This window comes from Hoplias malabaricus, chromosome 2 (assembly GCF_029633855.1).
Source record: "Hoplias malabaricus isolate fHopMal1 chromosome 2, fHopMal1.hap1, whole genome shotgun sequence".
Classification (NCBI taxonomy): Eukaryota; Metazoa; Chordata; class Actinopteri; order Characiformes; family Erythrinidae; genus Hoplias; species Hoplias malabaricus.
Genome location: NC_089801.1, coordinates 75,619,389 through 75,640,486, shown reverse-complemented (window position 1 = coordinate 75,640,486; position 21,098 = coordinate 75,619,389). Strand labels below are relative to the sequence as shown.

Sequence of the window (21,098 nt, the reverse complement as noted above, 5' to 3'; positions counted from 1 at the left end):
ACAATTCCCAGATTCTTGATTTTATTTCATGGATATTTGTGACACCACAGAGAAGGATTAGATTTTCAGTTCTTTGACAAATGATCCTCATTATTTTGGGCAGAATATACACAACTGGATATTTAAAAATTATGCCTTAAAGGGAACGTCTATGATTTTTTTCTTTGTTTGTTCGATTGTGTGTGTGTGTGGAGAGGGGGGGGGGGGTGATAGAGAAAGAGAAAGCCTAGCATACCAGACCGAGACACTTTGTTTTCTTAACATTTTACAGACACTGGGGTTTCGTAAACACATTTTCTGAGCACACAAACAGATATGAGAGCTTTAACCTTTAATAGAAGTTATAACCTTAATATGTGTCTGCAGGTTAAATTAAATATTATGTGACAGAAATGACTACAACTGATATGAATTCAGTGTAAATACAGTTCACTACTTCAGCTCATGTTACACAAACATTTGACACCCAGTATTATTATTTATGCAGTGTCATAGTTACTTCAGCATTCCTTAGCAGGCTCTTAGCATTTAGATGTGACGTAGATATTAAACATTCCCCTCCTTTCCACCAAAAACTGTAGCTGCCAATCTGATACAATCACACATACACACTCATACACTAAGAATTCTCCTCTAACACATATACACACAAACATCATGACCTCACAAGTACACACCCATTCATTGAAATGGAATGTACAAACAGAAAAAGCAAACTGGTAAGGTTAGGTTAGAAAAAATGGTGTCACTGAGAAGGAAGATCTTCTCCTACACAAACTGACAACTCCCAGGTAATCGAAGTTTTTTGTATTTCTTTCAGGATACACCTGCTTACTAAAGATTTCTGTACTGAAAGACAACAGGGGGACTTAGAGTGACAGTGGCAGAGCTAGGCAGAAATTTCTAGAGAGAGGTCAGAGTTAGAAAAATGAAAATTGTGAGATGAATGTGGTAATGTGAACAGTAATAAACATGTCACCGGAAACCCCTTGGATGAAAATTTCTGGCTCTACAAGGCACAACAGCACTGCTTTAACACTATTTTAAGTATTTTTTAAAAAGTCTTCTCTTAATTTAGTCAAGTGAATTCTTTCAAATGGTGCAGCAGGTGGGGTCACAGTCACACAGCTCCAGGGACCTGGAGGTTGTGGGTTAAAGTCCTGCTCCGGGTGACTGTCTGTGAGGAGTGTGGTGTGTTCTCTCTGTGTCTGTGTGGGTTTCCTCCGGGTGACTGTCTGTGAGGAGTGTGGTTTGTTCTCCCTGTGTCTGTGTGGGTTTCCTCTAGGTGATTGTCTGTGAGGAGTGTGGTTTGTTCTCCCTGTGTCTGTGTGGGTTTTCTTCGGGTGACTGTCTGTGAGGAGTGTGGTGTGTTCTCCCTGTGTCTGCGTGGGTTTCCTCCGGGTGACTGTCTGTGAGGAGTGTGGTTTGTTCTCCCTGTGTCCGCGTGGGTTTCCTTCAGGTGACTGTCTGTGAGGAGTGTGGTGTGTTCTCCCTGTGTCCATGTGGGTTTCCTCCGGGTGACTGTCTGTGAGGAGTGTGGTGTGTTCTCCCTGTGTCTGCGTGGGTTTCCTCCGGGTGACTGTCTGTGAGGAGTGTGGGGTGTTCTCCCCGTGTCTGCCTGGGTTTCCTCCGGGTGACTGTCTGTGAGGAGTTGGTGTGTTCTCCCTGTGTCTGCGTGGGTTTCCTCCGGGTGACTGTCTGTGAGGAGTGTGGGGTGTTCTCCCTGTGTCTGGGTGGGTTTCCTCATGGGTGACTGTCTGTGAGGAGTGTGGTGTGTTCTCCCTGTGTCTGCGTGGGTTTCCTCCGGGTGACTGTCTGTGAGGAGTTGGTGTGTTCTCCCTGTGTCTGCGTGGGTTTCCTCCGGGTGCTCTTGTTTCCTCTGAGAGAAGCGCAACTGAGTAAAGGCGGAGTGACTCAAAATAGACAATAATATACAGAAATTGTTTGTTTACAAACCTGTTTTTATAACTCTCAATATTAATGACAGTTTTCTCGATTAAAAATGTCATTCATTGGTTATGGATTCTGTTTTTTGGTTCTCAGAAATTTAGAACCTATTTTGAAGCCATACATTAGTGATAAACTGTAGCATTAATGTTTGTAGTGTGTAAATTAAAGTGCTTCAAATTATTAAAAAATCATTTATGCTTACATTTAAAAAAGGTGCTATATCTAACATTTTCAGAGAAAAAATGTAACTACCGAATGTCAAAATCAGTTGGATAATATCTCAACAATAAATAGTAAATTGAAATGTAATTAGTTTATTTTTTAAATTATTATTCAGAATTCAAAAAGACTTTTAATGTCATTCTGCGAAGTTGGATAAAGAATCTTGCTTTCCAGGAACACACCTGGCAAAGTTCTGGGTAGGCTCTGGACCCACACATCCCTGAACTGAAAAAGTGGTTTCAGACAATGAATGAATAAGTGAATTTGCCTCTGTCCTTTATAATATCGCTTATATGCCTACACTTGGGTAATGCTCATTTCTCTCTTACTCGTTCCATGAAAGATATGGATAGCCCGGAACGTGCTGTGCAACCGCCTTCATACACTGAGGCCACTCAGTGTCCAGCTTATACAACAGGGCCAGTGCCTTCAACACCACCGCCCAGTTATGTGGAAGCAGGTAGACTGGAAGACTACTGAATTTTATTGTTCTTATCAGAACTATATTGACAGGTATAATTAATGAATTCACAGCATGTATCTGTTTTATTTTTTTGGCAGTGAGTGGATCAAATGACACTGCTCCGATTCCTTATCCCATTCTGGTCATTCCCAGCATTCCCACTGAAATAACAACAGTCCAACAAACAGAGCAAGGTGGGTAGTGGTGTATTTTGATTATGTTATAGGAGCAACACTTTTTTATATTATGAACAATTACATGACATCTATTGACCAATTTGCCAGAGATACTTTTCTAAATGTATTTTATACCAGGCCAAATGTTGTTAGTGACAAATTGTACCTATATGATCAGCTCATTGTATTAACACACATTACCTATGTATTATTTTTTAAAATTAAATCTCAAGGTTGTATTTTTACTTTTAAATTACAGCTTCAGAATTATTGTGATGCACCAGTAGCCTATAACAGGAAGAGCAGACCCTCTGCCATGGCTACTATGGGCTCTGCAGTGCAGAAACCACACTATGTAACTTTTGGAGGTGGGCAGGAACTAAAGGTCTGCATGAGACCAATTTTTTAATCCCCTTCCTGCCAAGAATCAGAAGAATTTTTCCAGCTCCCGCCCACAATTTATAGGTTTCTGCTCAACCCTGACAGTTGTCCCACATATTTATAATAATCAACATAATATAAATAATAATAATCTTCTTCTGAAATAATATAATACAGCTACCCTAAGGTAACTGGGTAAAAAAAGATTACAGACATTACATTCCCTCATAAATGATACATAGAGCTAGTTTTCAGGTGCTTAAAAGAAACCTCTGTATCAGTAAATGCTAAAAAAACAAAGTGTCTCAGTCCGGTATGCTAGGCTTTCTCACACTCTGCTAACAGCGATGAAAAGGCATCTGTGTGTTTTTTAGACAACAGTGAAAACGGCAAACCAAGATGAGGGTATTGCCATATCCCTACTCTATAAGTGGGTAATGTTGACTCATGTTTGTTGTTTTGGATTACTTAATGTGAAAATATCTCCAAATTCAGGATGTCGGATAACTCCATAAAGATAAACAGTACTGCTGAACAAACAAATTGAGTTACAAATGAGTTTCGGTGTTAGTTCAAACAGTGAGTAAAACTTCCAGACATGTTAACCTTTAGTCAAACAAAGGTAATTTTCCCCAACAATATATACAATGGGTTTATTGCTTTCATTCTGATTATTTAGCTATTTTGTCTTATGTTGATTATTGTGTGATAATTATCGTGTGACTATCATATTTTAGGCAGATTTTTATTAATTTGTGGGATTTTCCTCATGTTGACGTTGTACTGGATTCGTTAACTGAAATTTTGTCCCAAGATATTGTGACAGGATGCATGCAGACCTCTAGTAGGAACTCCTTCCCTTGACTTCAGGACAGAAAAGTAAACTACACTCTGCAATGGGGAGCCCAGAAGCAAAATTTTAATTTTACCAAAAAAAAAAAAACCAAATCTTACCTACCATTGCTTTAAACTCTCACTGTGTTGAGACACAGTGCAAATGTATTATTTTCTTTTCTCTCTCTCTCTCTCAGTCCGTGTACAACAAACATTACCCACTGCACCTCGTCAGGCACAGAGCAGGAGGACCAACGACCAGACGAGGAGACGTCCACAGCAAGGGGTCAGGGTACGTTTTTGGGACAAACCTACAGCAACTCTTTGCCCATACTGCCGTGAACGTATCACCACTGCAGTGGAATACAAACCTGGGGCTACTGCATGGGGTGTGTGCTGCATCTTCACTATTCTTGGGTAAGATTCTGACTCTGCACTACATAGTCAAAGTAATGAGCAGTATGGCAGCAATACATACACAAGACAGTAACTTTCATTGCATGGTGCAATGCACTCTGATATACACTCACTGTCCATTCTCTCAGTTTCACTGACCATAGAGAAGCACATTGTAATTCTACAATTACAGATTGTAGTTCATGTATTGCTCTGCATACATCTTTAGATTCCTATCTCCCTGTTCTTCAATGGTCAGGACCACCACAGAGCAGATATGATTTGGTGGTGGATCATTCTCAGCGCTGCAGTGAAGCTGATGTGGTGATGTTGTGTCAGTGGGTGTTGCACTGATAAGCGTGGATCAGACACAGCAGGGCTGCTCGTGTATTTAAACCCCTCAGTGCTACTGCTGGACTGAGAATAGTCCACCAATCAACAATATCCTGCAAAAAGCATCCTTAACAACACAAGCTGTGCAGCAGCAGATGAGCTACTGTCTCTGACTTTACATCTACAAGGTGGACCAACAAGGTTAGTGTGTCTAAAAGTGTGGACAGTGAATTAAAACTCCAGCAACACGGCTGTGTCTGATCCATTCGTACCAACACAACACACACTAACACATGAACCACCACGTACGTGACACTGCAGCACTGGGAATGATCCACCACCCAAATCATGGATCTTACCATTGAGGAACAAGGTGAAAGGGAGCAAACAAAGCATGTAGAGCAAGAGATGGACTACAGTTTGTAATTATAAAACTACAAAGTGCCCCTGTCTGGTCAGTAGAGGTGAGAGAATGTGTATAAAAATAAGGAGGTAGTCATAATGTTCTAGTTGATCGGTGATAGGTTGCCGACATTTAATGAACCTTTTTCTGTTTCAGGTTCATTTGTGGATGCTGTCTCATCCCATTCTGCTCAACAGCATTCCAAGATGTTCATCACAGTTGTCCACGCTGCAACAGACACTTAGGGATTTTTATTCGCTAAAGGACAATCTAGCGGTGACTCCGAGGTGTATACAAACCCCAGCAACTCTGCTCTGCCTGTTATATTAATTATAACACTCTATTTTACGCTACCTGTTATGTTCATAATAGTCTCTACCATTAAAACGAAATGCAAATCAAATCCTTGGTGACGCCACTGTCAAACGTGGACATAGATCCCACTGGATGTGCTGAATGGCCCTTCAGAACTACAGAACCAAAAAGGTTAGTGTTTTAAACGGTCCAATTCAATTTTGTTAGCAGCAGTTTGAAAAGAAGCAGTGGCTGTACGTATCTTGGAGGAATCATGTGCTAGCCTTCAAAGCCTTTCGGTTTGGTAGCACTGAGCAGATTGAGTCCTAGCTAATAGGTGTAATTCACAAAAAATATGTAAAAACACACAAGCAAAAAATGACAATAACGTGTTTCTAAATGAACTATGTAAATGTGTAATTCTAAACTAAATTCTCTAAATGTATAATACACTAAGACAGAGGCTATTTATTTATGCATAGTTATAAATGTATTTCCATGTTCACTAATGGGTAAGTCATTGTACAGTTATTCTCTCATGTTTACTTTTGTATATAATAAAGTATTTTATCAGAGACCACACTTCAGTAATGTTTCCAGTCAAAATGCTTTTAATTTTACAATTACGAGAGAGAGAGAGAGAGAGAGAGAGAGAGAGAGGAGAAAATTAATACTAGTCACCCTCACAGCCAAGACCCCAGCAATGTACAAACCCCATTTCCAAAAAGTTGAGATGCTGTGCAAAATGTAAATAAAACCAAAATGCAAAGATTCAAAAAATTTAAACCATATATTTAATTATTTAAACATAATTTCATTTAACTAAGCCATATATGGGGAGGCACGGTGATGCAGCAGGTTAGTGTCGCAGTCACACAGCTCCAGGGACCTGGAGGTTGTGGGTTCGAGTCCTACTCACAGGTGACTGTCTGTGAGGAGTGTGGTGTGTTCTCCCTGTGTCTGAGTGGGTTTCCTCCGGGTGACTGTCTGTGAGGAGTGTGGTGTGTTCTCCCTGTGTCTGCGTGGGTTTCCTCCGATTGACTGTCTGTGAGGAGTATGGTGTGTTCTCCCTGTGTCTGCGTGGGTTTCCTCCGGGTGACTGTCTGTGAGGAGTGTGGTGTGTTCTCCCTGTGTCTGCGTGGGTTTCCTCCGGGTGCTCTGGACCCACCATGACCCTGAACTGAATAAACGCTTACAGATAATGAATGAAGTTGAGGCAGGTTTACCACTGTGTTACCTCACTTCTTCTTTTATCAACACTCTGTAAATGTTTGGGAACAGAGGAGACCCGTCGTTGTAGCTTTAAAAGTAAAATATTTTGCCATTCTTATTTGTCATAGGATTTCTGCTACTCTTCTAGCAACAACTTGTGGTCTTCACTAATGAGTTTTTGTTTCATAATTGTTTCCAGTTGTTTTTTTTTTTCAACAAATTGACATTGTCTTACTAACTAAGGCCTTCCCAGAAAACGAGGTCTGAATAGGAGTGTGATGTTCCAAAACCTGTATATATCATTTTGCATAAACTGTGCCTTATGCGTATGTCAGACAGGTCATGTGCATTAATGCTCCCCTATACCATTGTGAATGTTGGCTTTTAAACTCTGCACATTTATACCCATGGTTTTCACAGACAATGATTTTGGAAGTGTTTCTGAGTCCATGTAGTTATTTCTACCAAAGAAACATGATTGTTTTTAATTCAGTGCCACCTTATGTCCTCAAAATCAAAGCCAGTTAATACTGTGTTTTGGCCTTGTCCTTTGCATATAATAAGATTCCCCTGGTTTCTGTGAATCTTCTAATGATATTATGTCCTGTAGATGTAGAAATCCTGTGCAGTTTTACAGAGTGCTGAACCCCTCACCAGCTTTACCTTTGAAATACGTTTTGAGAATCATGTCACTGACCTGTTGCCAATTAACCTTTTTTTATTATGTTTATTGGCATTACATATGGAATTAAATTTTTTGTACATCACTGCATTCTGTTTTGATGAACATTTTGCATCCAACTTTTCTTTAATGGTTTTGTATATGATATTAGATGGATATGGGGAAGAAGAAAGTGTAATTAACTGGTGTCTAAACACGAGTGGTGTGGAAACAAATATCTGCAGAGATTATTTGAATACATCTCCTAAGAAATGATATATTTCTACTATTTTTCAATCTAGAGCATTTAAACACATTGACAGACGTTGACAGCCTTTTAGACTGAAAATTAAACAAATGAAGGTGGGTCTGATACTTCTGCATTTTCTGTACTTATAATGAACACAAGCTGAAAATGATTAAGACACAATAAGGTCATTAATAGAACAAGATAAAACAATCATTAGTGTGATATAAATTATCTTGCTTTCATACATTTGAAAACAGACATGTTGATTCAATAGTTACAATTCATGTATGTGTGTGTGTTTGTGTGTGTGTGTTTAACCTGATGTTTGTGATTATGAAAATCCTGTGTATAGTTTAAGTTGTGTATATAGAAAAACATTTTAATAAAACACCATTGCCGTTCGACTTCACTCTGCCTCTCCATTTATTTGTGACTTACTGCCAATGTCTTGATATAAGTGTCGTAATTTTGAAATAACTAAAATAGTTGGCTGCCATTTGTTTGTTGGCCAGATACTTAGCTTATGAGCTTGAGAACAGACATGGCGTCCCTGCTATGAAGCAAAAGTTAAGCAAATGAGCAGCAAACAAAAGCTAATAATGTTAATTATAGTTCATGAAGTTAAAGTTGTGTTGTTGTGTTGTGTGTTAAAATTCTCATTTCAAGTCTCATTCTTGTGAATGATTGTTACAGTAATCTGAAATTAAATTGTTTTACATTCAGTACGTATTGTAATATCTGAATTATAATACCAGTTAGGAGTAAAGAAGTGTGAATAGTATATCTGTTACTCTGCACACTTTGTTAGCCGTCTTTCCCCCTGTTCTTCAATAGTCTCAGGACCACCACAGAGCACGGCTGGCTGCCAACAGGTGAGTTTGTTCACTGTAATGAGTTGCCCAGCCCCAGAGAATTTCCCCAAATTTACTTCCATGTGACTTTGTTTTTCATCAGATTTCCCCAGTTTAATGAACTATGGACCCTGGGTCCTCCATTGTTTGTTTTTATGTGAATGTTTGTTTTTTTTCTAAGAGGTGCTCGGTCCTGGAATTGTCCATGATTTTACATTTTCATGAGTGTGTTAATGTGTTTTGCACCACTGCTACAACTGTAGCAAAACTGTGAGTGTGTGATATTTTTGTACTTGTGTTGGACTTGTGCTCCTGCAGTGAAGAGTTTGTGAATGTGTAACCGTTAAGTTGTATTTGTGGGAGAGGAAAAATATTCTACATGTTTACAACTCCGGGCAGCATGGTGGCGCAGCAGGTAGTGTCGCAGTCACACAGCTCCAGGGACCTGGAGGTTGTGGGTTCGATTCCTGCTCCAGGTTGACTGTCTGTGAGGAGTGTGGTGTGTTCTCCCTGTGTCTGCGTGGGTTTCCTCCGGGTGACTGTCTGTGAGGAGTGTGGTGTGTTCTCCCTGTGTCCGCGTGGGTTTCCTCCGGGTGACTGTCTGTGGGGAGTGTGGTGTGTTCTCTCTGTGTCCACGTGGGTTTCCTCCGGATGATTGTCTGTGAGGAGTGTGGTGTGTTCTCTCTGTGTCTGTGTGGGTTTCCTCCGGGTGACTGTCTGTGAGGAGTGTGGTGTGTTCTCCCTGTGTCTGCGTGGGTTTCCTCCGGGTGACTGTCTGTGAGGAGTGTGGTGTGTTCTCCCTGTGTCCGCGTGGGTTTCCTCCGGGTGACTGTCTGTGGGGAGTGTGGTGTGTTCTCTCTGTGTCCACGTGGGTTTCCTCCGGATGATTGTCTGTGAGGAGTGTGGTGTGTTCTCTCTGTGTCTGTGTGGGTTTCCTCCGGGTGACTGTCTGTGAGGAGTGTGGTGTGTTCTCTCTGTGTCTGTGTGGGTTTCCTCCGGGTGACTGTCTGTGAGGAGTGAGGTGTGTTCTCCCTGTGTCTGCGTGGGTTTCCTCCGGGTGACTGTTTGTGAGGAGTGTGGTGTGTTCTCCCTGTGTCTGTGTCTGAAGTGTCTGTGACTTCAAATACTGATACACACGTATGACTATTTTCTACAACTACAAATTCCCCTGTCACAGGTGCCCATGTGTTTTCTCCAAATAAATCTCCATAAATATACCTCCACACAAAAACATCATATGTCTACTTTTAGCAGAGGGTAATGTGTGTATTCAGGCCCTCTGTACTCTCACAGAAGAAGAGGCTTCGTTATCTACAGAGAGAATTCATTTAACCAGAGCCGCCAGTGACAAGGGTTCGCGGTCACGTGGTTTGGGAGAGAGCGGAAGCTTACATCTTTTATCTTAATTCCTGCGGTAATTAGAGCGAATGTGTGGCCGTTCTGATGATCACCGTTGTGTCGCGATTGTTTTGAGACAAAAACGCGGATGTTCCGATGAGCAACTTTTAAGAAAAACGATGTATTTAAGGTCCGTTAGGGTCGCGCCCACTTAAGCAGACAGGAACTGTGACTGTCCCATTGACGTGAAGGGGCCTGTCTTACCCTTCGGTGTAACCTTTGCGTTAATGTATCAGTTAGCAGGTTATTCACTATGGCTGGGCTGCAACCTCAGGTAGCCTGGAGCTGCTGTGTGAACAGACATAGCTAAGAGAGCTCGCCTACGTGTCCTTATTGTTTTATTTTCTTCTATGACACGGCTATGTGTCTACGTTTCTGTTACTGGAGCGGCGTGCTCTTGTTATGGCTGTGCACGTATTATGTAGCTAGCTAGCTTAGCATTGCTGCCTAGCTAAACTCACTATTTATCTGCATACGTGGCAACAAGAGCGTAAGCATGCGGGTTTTTTTATTTTTAATGAAACGAACTCACTCTGATATTAATAATAAGGGCTGTAATGTTTTATATCTCAGAAGTATTGGTTCTGTTGTCGTTTAAAAACTAGTTAGCTAGTCCTCTAGCCATATGCCAGGTTAGTTTGCTTAACAGTGGAACAGCTGATGCTTTATAGTGATAATAACCGCAGTGCACACTTTATAAACGGTTTAACAGCGTTCAACCGCATGTGAGCTTTAAAAGTGCAGCTTAGTTTGATGCCTCTGCTTTTTAATTGACGCTACATTTGAAATCTTTCAAACCCTAGTGTTCCATACTAATTATATTATTGTCTTATGTCACGACTTTACTTTATGTGAACCAAGAGAAGTGCAGTTTCAAATATCTCCTTACTCCATATGTAGATAGCCTAACGTTAGTGCACTGTAGGTAATGAAACATCAACTTCTAGCAGCATATATCTAATTATTCATTCATTCATTATCTGTAACCCTTATCCAGGCGGGGAGTACGCCCTGGAGGGAGTACCAGTCCTTCACAGGGCAACACAGACACACACACATTCACACCTATGAACACTTTTGAGCCACCAATTCACCTACCAACGTGTGTTTTTGGACTGTGGGAGGAAACCGGAGCACCCGGAGGAAACCCACGCAGACACGGAGAGAACACACCACACTCCTCACCGACAGTCACCCGGAGGAAACCCACACGGACACAGTGAGAACACACCACACTCCTCACAGGGGGTCACCCGGAGGAAACCCACGCAGACACAGGGAGAACACACCACACTCCTCACCGACAGTCACCCGGAGGAAACCCACACAGACACAGGAAGAACACACCACACTCCTCACAGACAGTCACCCGGAGGAAACCCACACAGACACAGGAAGAACACACCACACTCCTCACAGACAGTCACCCGGAGGAAACCCACACAGACACAGGGAGAATACACCACACTCCTCACAGACAGTCACCCGGAGGAAACCCACACGGACACAGTGAGAACACACCACACTCCTCACAGGGGGTCACCCGGAGGAAACCCACGCGGACACAGGGAGAAAACACCACACTCCTCACAGAGGGTCACCCGGAGGAAACCCACGCAGACACAGTGAGAACACACCACACTCCTCACAGACAGTCACCCGGAGGAAACACACGCAGACACAGGGAGAACACACCACACTCCTCACCGACAGTCACCCGGAGGAAACCCACACAGACACAGGGAGAACACACCACACTCCTCACAGACAGTCACCCGGAGGAAACCCACGCGGACACAGGGAGAAAACACCACATTCCTCACAGAGGGTCACCCGGAGGAAACCCACGCAGACACAGGGAGAACACACCACACTCCTCACCGACAGTCACCCGGAGGAAACCCACGCAGACACAGGGAGAACACACCACACTCCTCACAGACAGTCACCCGGAGCAGGACTCGAACCTACAACCTCCAGGCCCCTGGAGCTGTGTGACTGCAACACTACCTGCTGCGCCACTGTGCTGCTATATCTAATTCACATTGAGTAATTTTCAGGCTTAAACTACACAAAAGTCACGTTTAGTTTTCGCTATTTTAATACTATGTTTATTTCGTATGCAGTGCACTATGTAGGGAGTATTGGGCCATTGGTCAGTACTGACACATCTACATATCTGTAGCAGTTAAATTTGAAAGGCACACAGGATAACGGTCTGCCAAATGCACTAAATGTAAATTAATTTTTGACGGTGACAAATATAGTGTGTGTTACTTTACCTGCTAAATACAGATATTTCTTAAAAGTGGGTGAAAGCTTCACTGGTAGTGATTTTGACTTTAGTGGGCCTGTTATTAACAAGTTCTTGGTATGTTTCCCATACAGGAAGATCCACTCAAAATGTCCTACAGAGAAAACTGGAAGTAAGTATTACTGTCATTCACTCATTTCATTGGTGCAAGGAAACAGGGCTAAGGACATGAAAAATTGCTTTGTAATTGTGTTAGTCTTGTAGTTTGAAGTGTAAAACTAAAATAACAAACTTCAGACACCACAAATGTGTTGGCTAATTGACGACAATTAGAATATAGGCAGCCCGCGGGCCTAATGTGACCCGCAAGAGTTAAACATTTGGCGTGCAGCCAACACAGCCACAGTCACACTGGGTTTGTGTTCTTGAATTTTTGCAGGTGACATTCCAAATTTTCGCCACTGTTACAATACTAGAGCTCTTCAGATGTGAAACTACTGAGACAAAATGCAGGAGGGTTTACAGCGCTGGTTGTTGGACTCACACTCAGCCACGCCCATTTCACCAGGCTAAAGCTGTTTCTCAGTATGCGTTCTTGTGTGGTCTTACGTTCGCATGTTTTTGGGAAATGTCACCAGTCACAGCCGAAGTCCTGTTCTGTTTAAAAGCCCACATCTTGCCATCTACAGTCCATGTACGTAGATGTGTTCAGGCTCGACTTGTATTATCGAGGATACACTGGGACGAGACTTATTTCGACTTAAGAGGGGCAGATATCTCAGAACGTGTTTCGCACCAACCTCAGCGCGATGGTTTTTCTCCACCACTGAGATGGTGACTCATCAATCACGTTGATGTTCCAATAACAGAACGACGATACAGCGTCCTGCCGTCCTCAGAACTTTGTTCTCACAAGTCAAACTTGCAAAGTTTGTAAAAGCAAGTACCGCAGTTCCAACTTGAAGTGCTGAGAAACAGCCAGAGTGAAATGCCAAAACCCAGTGTCACCGGGGCTTAACGCTACTGGTGCCAAAAAGAAAAAAGCAACCCATTCAATGAGCACTGCCCCAAATTCAGGTCTCTTGTTTCAACCCACCCCTGTCACTTCTCTCACTGAATGGTGAGTAAAATCAAATAACTGTAGTTAGGCCTACCTATTAGACTTAATAATCATTATTATCATCTTAATATGATTACTGCAATAAGAACTCTTGTCCTGTACTGTATGATATAGTATGAAAATGGCACACTGGCCCTTGCCTTCGCGATGTTGGTTGGATGTGGCCCTTGAGGAAAAGTTATTGGGGACCCCTGCCCTAGATGGACAACATAATCATAATCCTTTTGCTTCTGTGATTACTTCTGTACTGGTGTTTTAGAAATGTACCTGGCTTCCTAAATTAGAAATGTGGAATCAGTTATGAGGAAGACCTATTTGTGACATCATTCTTTTGATCTTTGAAATGCAGTGTGTTGTCTCTGTCATCATAAAGACGTCAGTCATTAAGACATGTTAGTTGTATGTCTTGGCATATGTGACCCGATGTTTGTCTTTCTGCAGAGTTCAGCATGAAAAGCTGCATGTCAAGCATAGAGGCCATGAAGCCATGCACGCTGAGATGGTTCTGATCCTCATTGCCACGCTGGTGGTCGCTCAAATCGTGCTTGTCCAGTGGAAACAGAGACACTGTAGATCGTACAATGTGAGTGTCACACTTTGGAAAATAAGCATTTGTAGAGAGAGTTTTTGAAAGGACTAGTCATTGAATTCAAATAATTGATCAAAGATTTGTAAGCAGTCAAACGTTCTGTATTCATTTTCTTTAGAACAGAATTTGATCGGTTCATAAGAGTATTTATAGTAGTTCCTGCATTAATGTGTTACAAAGTTGTTATTTTTGATGTTGTCAATACTGACGGTAGATGAATGAATTAAACCACAAATACACACATGTATGTAGTCTGGTTATATATTGCTTTAATCCAACATTGAATTATTACTTGTCAATTATTATTATCTAGCTTTTCTAGATATATACACAGTTTCCTCTTGTTCTTCAGAAATGCCCACCCTTGTGAATAGCTCTGACTGTGTACTTCAAATTTGTCTCCATTTTCAACTTTTATTTATGTGTTTGTTCTTCATCGTTAATTTAAAAGTTTCTAATGGGATCCAGCAAAGTTACAATCATCACGTTAGATCATGCATGTGTTGTGTTTCTTATACAGTTAGTGACACTGCTGCAGATGTGGGTGGTGCCTCTCTACTTCACCATTAAACTTTACTGGTGGCGTTTTTTGTCAACATGGGGCATGTTCTCCGTCATAACCAGCTATGTCATATTCAGAGCTACTCGGAAACCTCTGTCTGGTAGAACACCAAGGTAATTTCAAATAAACGCCTTTTAACAGAATGTTTGAATATTGGTTCTCAACAATAAAGTAATTAAACGATCTTCTATGAGAATGTGTTTATCTTCCACAGAATGGTATACAAGTGGTTCCTCCTTATTTACAAGCTGAGCTATGCTGTAGGAGTGCTTGGTTACCTTGCCATCATGTTTACTATGTTTGGATTCAATGTTTTCTTTAGGTATGTGGATTTGTTTTTCTTTGTACTTCACTTCCATTAGCTGAAGTTTATATTAGTTCAGCTGGCTTTCATAAAACACTTAAGTTAATGTCTTTAATTGTTCCCATACTTTTTTTTGTAGATTGTCATTGCTACGATGCCATTGATTTGTTACTGAAGCAGGAACATAATCATTAGGTTAGAAGAAATAATGTTAGCCCTGCCATTCTTTTTATGATCTGTAAGTGGATTGTTGTGAAAATCCTCATAAAGTGAATAGCTTGTTAATTTCTACAGAATCAAAGCAGAGGACTCGATGGATGTGGGTGTGATCATGCTATTCTACGGGCTTTACTATGGAGTGATGGGACGAGACTTTGCTGAAATCTGCTCAGACTACATGGCATCCACTATAGGGGTAAACCTGTTTTCTTAATGTACTAATACACAATTAATATACACTTTGTATCTTCAGCCATTTGTAGTCTTACCTAAAACAGTCATTATATTGTAGAGATGAATATTTTAGGTTTCCAGTTATTGTAGTTCATTGGTTCCTGTCAGATTTGTCAGATCCAGTGTACCCTGATATCAGTGAAGAGAGACCCCCATAGGTTCATTTTTGATCAAATGTTATTTGGGTATTGGGCCATTCTTAGAACAGCTGTTCATTATTGAGAAATTTCAAACAAAATTTCAAGCCAGCTATGGTCTTGTGCACAAAAGTTGACCACTAATTAAGAGCTGGAAGAGGCCTGAAACAAGTTGACAGTGTCCGATAAAGTGGCCAGTACGTTGTTTGCAGAGGATGTCACGTCACAGCGTGAACTGCAGGAAGGAAGTGATTATGTACACAGGGATCTCTATGAGACGCTCTCATAAAGCCTGCTTGCCATCTTTATGATTGCTCAGTATCATTTCAATGGACAAATCACAAAGAACATGTACATGATTGAGAAATATTCAAGAATTTGGCTGAAAAATGGGTTAACACCACTGCCTGCAGTCAGGACGAGACTGAAACCTCTTCTTGGGGAACAGATATTCAGTGTGCGTAAATGGAATCATTAGTTTTTAAGAGTAGGTGCATGGCTCTTACCAGAGCCTTTACGTGTAACATTTAATGAAGTGAATTATATCCTATTAGTGAAGAACACTGCTTTAACAAAATAAAATCTGTAAGTTTAGCAATATAAATATCTGAATTCATAGGTACCCATCTAGCAGTTAAGATAGAGTTGGTATTGGTACTCGGTATCGGATACTTGAACATAAAATATCAATATCGGCAAAAAGTGGGATCGTTACATCCCTACTTTTAAGTTATAGCGTCATTCGCTATCTGACCGCAGTGGTTCGCTGGCTATTTAAGCAGGGACACGTAAATTCTGACACATGAATTCATGTCATGATGGCATGATGGCAGCGCTGATGGTTTCAGTTTCAAAACGGGAGAAATTATACTAATATTTAATGCGGATTATAAATTACGGTGTTCTGTGGAGATGTGCTACCATGGTGTACTTTTTAAAGTAAAGCAATCTTAATAAAAAGTTAGTAAAATATTTGGATAGGCTAACAGAATTATATCAGAAAATGCTCACAACAGAAGTATAAGCAAGAGATATGCACAGTCTAAATCCACATATGTGGGGAAGGAAATGGTAATTAAGATGATAAATTGTTTTACACCTTTTTTCCTCATTTGTTTCAGCATGTATGCTTTTGGAGCACTGAAGCAAATAACAGTAATTTAAATTATGTAATGCACCAGAGTGAAACAGATTTACCATTAAAACATTTAAAATGCTGTAGGATAGGTATCGATAGGTAGTAAAACTTGTCAGAACACCAGTTTACAAAGCAATTGCAGACAGTGTGCAGCTCAGACACAAGTACCACCACAGCCAACACTCAGCTGCACATTCAAAACATTTTCTCTTTCTCGGTTTTGTGCGTCATCTAAACCACATAGAAAATAGGCTTCTTTCAAGTATACAGCATGTCTTTTGTTGTCCTGTGTGTGTGTTGCAGTATTATAACGTGGGTGGTATGCCGTCTCGGAACCTGAATCAGGACATATGTGCCGTGTGTGGACAAAAGACGTTTGTTGATGTGGATGAGGAGGGCATCATTGAGGACACCTACCAACTTTCCTGCAATCACATGTATGTTTTCACACAGAGATTATTAAGAGGTTATTAGAGAAATAAGTGATTATGTAAATGGATGATTACATTAACATACTAAAAATTTGAAAGTGTTGGGTGAAACCAATATGAAACCTGAGTCATGATTTAGTAAAACATCTCTGAGACATAGACTTTATATCACTCTTACCTTTCTTCGATCAAAGCAAAACAGAATTGTGAAGCAGACACAAGCATTTTACAAAGTTAGGGATGATGAGACAACACAATCAAAAATAAAATATCCACTTCACTAATGCAAAAGTTGTCAGAGGGAGATTTGTCATGGTTTCCGTGTATTTTTCTGTGGAAATCTGCTGTCGGAATGTAGGTTTACACCAAGCAGAGGAATCTAGAGAAATAATGCTGCCATCTTTAAGAAAGCAACATGGTCTGCTATAATATTAGCCATTAATTATGGGCTCCATACATATTGAAAATACTAGTTATGCAATCATGTATAAGCACTGTCTCAAACCCAAAATATTCTTCATCATCATCATCATCATCGATGTCTGTAAGTCCTTATCCAGTTCAACTTACCTGGAATCACTGGGTGCAGGGCAGGTACACACCCTGGAGGGGGTGCCAGTCCCTCACAGGGTGACACACACACACACACACACACACATTCACACCTATAAGATACTTTGGGTCGCCAATCCACCTACCTTTTATATTACCTTTTATATTACTCTATGTCACCTTCTTCTCCCACACCCAACTATCACTTTTAACACTGCTCCGGGTCTGCATTAATTTTTAACTCATTAATGTGTAACCAATTGAAGGGCTGTTCTGTTAAGCAAGGCTTTTTTTGATGATTAACAGATTTCATGAATTCTGTATTCGTGGATGGTGCATTGTGGGAAAGAAGCAGACTTGTCCATACTGCAACGAGAAGGTTGACCTCAAGAGAATGATGAACAACCCGTATCCTTTGAATAAATACCTGATCTAGGTATTTATTATATTAGATTGTCTTGCTATTGGGTTACTAGTAATATAGCTGTTTAATATTAGAATGAGGATTCTGAGGAGGATGTGTTCCCATGGTTACCATTATCAAACCCTGGATCATTTTTGTCTGTGGGCAATATGTATGCTATGTAAAACTGACAGTGTCCGAAGCTGTTGTCTTATCCTATGTGATTTTTATTCTGGATATCTCTGACATTGGAATAGGAATATGTCTACATATACGTTATATAAAGTCCAACACTCTTGTGCATTTAAATGACATCATAAGACTGGCCTTTATAAAAACACCCCTTGCTAACTGATTAAAAATTTTCAAGGGTTATCAAGTAAGCTACTAGCTTTTAGTATTAATATAACAGCATAAAATTGGTGTATACCTATAGCTGTAGCCTTTGTCCGTTGTCACCTATGAAAATGTTTTATCGGTAATTAAGTCCTTAATATTTTCAGGACTTATAAGACATTATCTTATTATATTGAAATTAAAGACATGTTAATCATTCTCCTGCAACGTTGATTGTGTTGGAGATATAAAGTTTTGTTCCAACTTCCACAAAGTGTTTGTTCCAGAGAAGCATTACTATTAAACTTCAACATCTGGGAACAGATGATTTAGCCGCCAAATACGTTTCATCATCGGTGCTTCTGATAATTATGATTTTAATACACAACTCTGTTTTAAACTATAATTGTGCTGTAGGTCACGTCTGTTTCCTTAACATGAACTCCAGCTGGGAGAGAACACACGTTTTGTACGGACAGCTTTTGGATTGGCTGAGGTACTTGGTTGCTTGGCAGCCAATAATAATCGGTGTTGTGCATGGGATTAATTTCTCACTTGGCCTTGAGTAAAGTTGCAATATCATAGACAATGTGCATGTATTTACATTTGGAGTATTTATTTGTAATTTAGGAAGTTTATGAAGCAGACTTTTTTTTTTTTTTTTTTTTTTTTTTTTTTTTTGTACATTTTATTTAATATACAGTAGGCAGCCACATTAATACCCCTCAGCCTTTATCAGCAAGCTGATGAGTTTCAGTGACTAGTATGAAAACACATTCTCTTGCACAGCAAAATTGTTTACTGTAGTTTTTTTAAATAACTCTGATCACTTCTCTCAGATAGGTGCCACATGAAGGCATCTGAAAGTTTTGCCATTAATGTCAGTGCCATTATATACAACTGTAAGCATCCTTACTTTATAACCCCTGTAAAAAGTCTGTCAAAAGTCTAGTATTTTTGTCATTTTGCTGATAGTGAGTGATTATAGACCTGTTTATTTCATATGTGTTGTCTTGTCAAGTTGTATACATCAATTTTTTTGTTTTAACTCATCTGGTAGTTTTTTGTTTTCATTGTTCCTAAATCCAACTAGTCATGAGGGTAGAGGTTGATATACTGCACTAGGTAATATCGTCAGACCAACACAAACATTTATATATAATTATAGTTCTACAATTATCGATAGTCCACCCATGGTCTTCAATGGTCAGCACCACCACAGGGCAGGTGTAATTTGGGTGGTGGATCATTCTTAGTGCTGGCGTGGTTGTGTTTTTTAAAAGTACAGTGTCTACTCACTGTCTACTATTAGATACACCTACCTAATTGGTCCAACTTGTTGATGTAAAGTCAGACACAGTATCGGTTGCTACGGAGTTTGTGTTTGTTTTCCAGTAGTCCATCAGTGGACACAGGATGCTGTCGGTTGAATACCTTTGGTTGGTGGACTATTCTCAGTCCAGTAGTGACACAGAGGGCTTTAAAATCTCTAGTAGTCCTGCTGTGCCTGATCCACTTGTACCAGCACAACACACACTAACACCATCAACACCAAGTCAGTGTCAGCTCTGAGAATGATCCACCATCATACCTGCTCAGTGTGGGTCCTGTTGGGGTCCTGACCATTGAAGAGCAGGGTAAGAGATAAGATGATTACAAAAGCTACCTTTATAAACAGAAAGCTACAAGGGACTGCAAATGGCATCTATGTTCTTGAATACCCTTGGATTTACATTTGAGCTAAATGTATGGTGTTACTGGGTTTCCTTTGAGCAAAGTCTGGTTAACTGTAGTTATCCCTGTTATCCACTGCCAAACATCTTCAGGTAGTTGACCAAGATGCAGCTAATGAATGTGTTTATATTATTTATTTAACATTTATTGGATAAAGTATTTTGTTTTCTGCATTATTCAATCAGTCCCCTTTGGAGAATTCTACCTGGCTTTTCGCCACCAGGTAATTTGAGTGTCAGAGCTCTTCCCATTGATTAGGTGTTAGCAATGAGACCATGTTTGGCTGGTTAAACATTGAGTTTCAAAGTCCGTATATAGAGCTATGAATTTTGTAGGAAGATGATGGAGTTAGGGATATTTAAATTATTCTGAACATTGTGTGTACATTGTGAAAGACTGTAAACCTGGAATTGCACAAAATTAAAAAAGAGATGTGTTACAACTGTTACATTTGCACATTTATAAACAGTTTTTTTTCTGGCTGTAGCAACTGATATGGGCTTAAAAATGTAACCTACTATATTCTGGGGTGTGAAAGGGTGATACATTTGAATTAAAGTGGAAAGTACTGTTTATACGTTTACCGTAATATAGACTTACACTCTAAGTTGTGTAAGTCTATAGGTTATTTAAAGAATATAGAAACCATAATTGTGCCAAAAACCTTTGCCATATGTTCGTGTCATATTTATGTTGCCACTGTTGTATATCAGTGTTTTAAAATACATGCACATTATTGCTGTTGTTACTTCGTGTGAAAGTTTTGGTTCAACACTTTTCTGCTTATTTACATGTGTTTTCAGGGATTAAACTGCCTGGTACTGTCAATAAAGGAAAATCCTAATAAAAAGCAGCTTTTGTGTACGATTGTCAACATCCTATTGTACTCTGCAGGTGTCTTTATCTAATTGAAGTCATTTTCAGAAAGTTCATTAAGTACATATTCATATTTTACATCAAGACTAATGGAAACACTTTTGTGACACTTGCTTTTTAGTTCATCAAGAAAATCTACAGGGATGTCTTTCAGCAGATTACTGCTTCTCTTGAGCCAAGAAATCCCAAGTACATTCAGCGATGTTGAGGTCTGTTTTGAGAACAACCACTGCATCTTTTTTTTAATTTACACATTCTTATTTTTGTTTTATTTTTCCTTTTCTCGGTAATGGCTCAACAGCCTTTCAGATGCATTCTGGTGTGTTGTCCTCTCACAGTGGATGGGCAGACAGAAAGGTGTTTTTTTTTTTTCTTTGTTTGTTTT

At 40.1% G+C, this 21,098-nt stretch overlaps 2 protein-coding genes across 8 annotated transcripts; both read left to right on the top strand.

Moving 5' to 3' along the window:
- Positions 1-741: 741 nt before the first annotated feature.
- On the top strand, positions 742-6,004 carry si:dkeyp-75b4.8 (lipopolysaccharide-induced tumor necrosis factor-alpha factor homolog). The gene is made up of 5 exons (XM_066662356.1): positions 742-791; positions 2,516-2,632; positions 2,734-2,829; positions 4,224-4,443; positions 5,315-6,004. The coding sequence occupies exons 2-5, from the start codon at positions 2,518-2,520 to the stop codon at positions 5,418-5,420; spliced, it is 537 nt and encodes a 178-aa protein (XP_066518453.1). The 5' UTR covers positions 742-791; positions 2,516-2,517; the 3' UTR covers positions 5,421-6,004.
- A 3,810-nt stretch (positions 6,005-9,814) lies between these two features.
- Positions 9,815-20,683, top strand: rnf175 (ring finger protein 175). 7 transcript variants are annotated; one of them, XM_066661949.1, is made up of 10 exons: positions 9,998-10,314; positions 10,822-11,043; positions 12,213-12,250; positions 13,640-13,781; positions 14,308-14,462; positions 14,564-14,671; positions 14,948-15,068; positions 16,685-16,818; positions 17,671-17,772; positions 18,552-20,683. In XM_066661949.1, exons 3-10 carry the CDS (start codon positions 12,228-12,230, stop codon positions 18,670-18,672), a joined length of 906 nt encoding a protein of 301 aa, XP_066518046.1. In that variant the 5' UTR covers positions 9,998-10,314; positions 10,822-11,043; positions 12,213-12,227; the 3' UTR covers positions 18,673-20,683. The 7 variants fall into 7 exon arrangements, with proteins under 7 accessions (XP_066518049.1, XP_066518050.1, XP_066518046.1 ...); XM_066661952.1 differs by lacking the exons at positions 9,998-10,314; positions 10,822-11,043 and adding an exon at positions 9,815-9,840; XM_066661953.1 differs by lacking the exons at positions 9,998-10,314; positions 10,822-11,043 and adding an exon at positions 9,907-9,954.
- The last annotated feature ends 415 nt before the right edge of the window (positions 20,684-21,098 follow it).

Excerpts from the sequence above, each read along its gene's own strand:
- si:dkeyp-75b4.8 (XM_066662356.1), top strand. The coding sequence starts at position 2,518 with ATGGATAGCCCGGAACGTGCTGTGCAACCGCCTTCATACACTGAGGCC. Across the intron at positions 2,633-2,733 it reads GCCCAGTTATGTGGAAGCAG|TGAGTGGATCAAATGACACT; the intron begins GTAGACTGGAAG and ends TTTTTTTGGCAG. Across the intron at positions 2,830-4,223 it reads AGTCCAACAAACAGAGCAAG|TCCGTGTACAACAAACATTA; the intron begins GTGGGTAGTGGT and ends TCTCTCTCTCAG.
- rnf175 (XM_066661947.1), top strand. The coding sequence starts at position 10,078 with ATGGCTGGGCTGCAACCTCAG. Across the intron at positions 15,069-16,684 it reads ACATGGCATCCACTATAGGG|TATTATAACGTGGGTGGTAT; the intron begins GTAAACCTGTTT and ends TGTGTGTTGCAG. Across the intron at positions 17,773-18,551 it reads AAGAGAATGATGAACAACCC|CTGGGAGAGAACACACGTTT; the intron begins GTATCCTTTGAA and ends CATGAACTCCAG.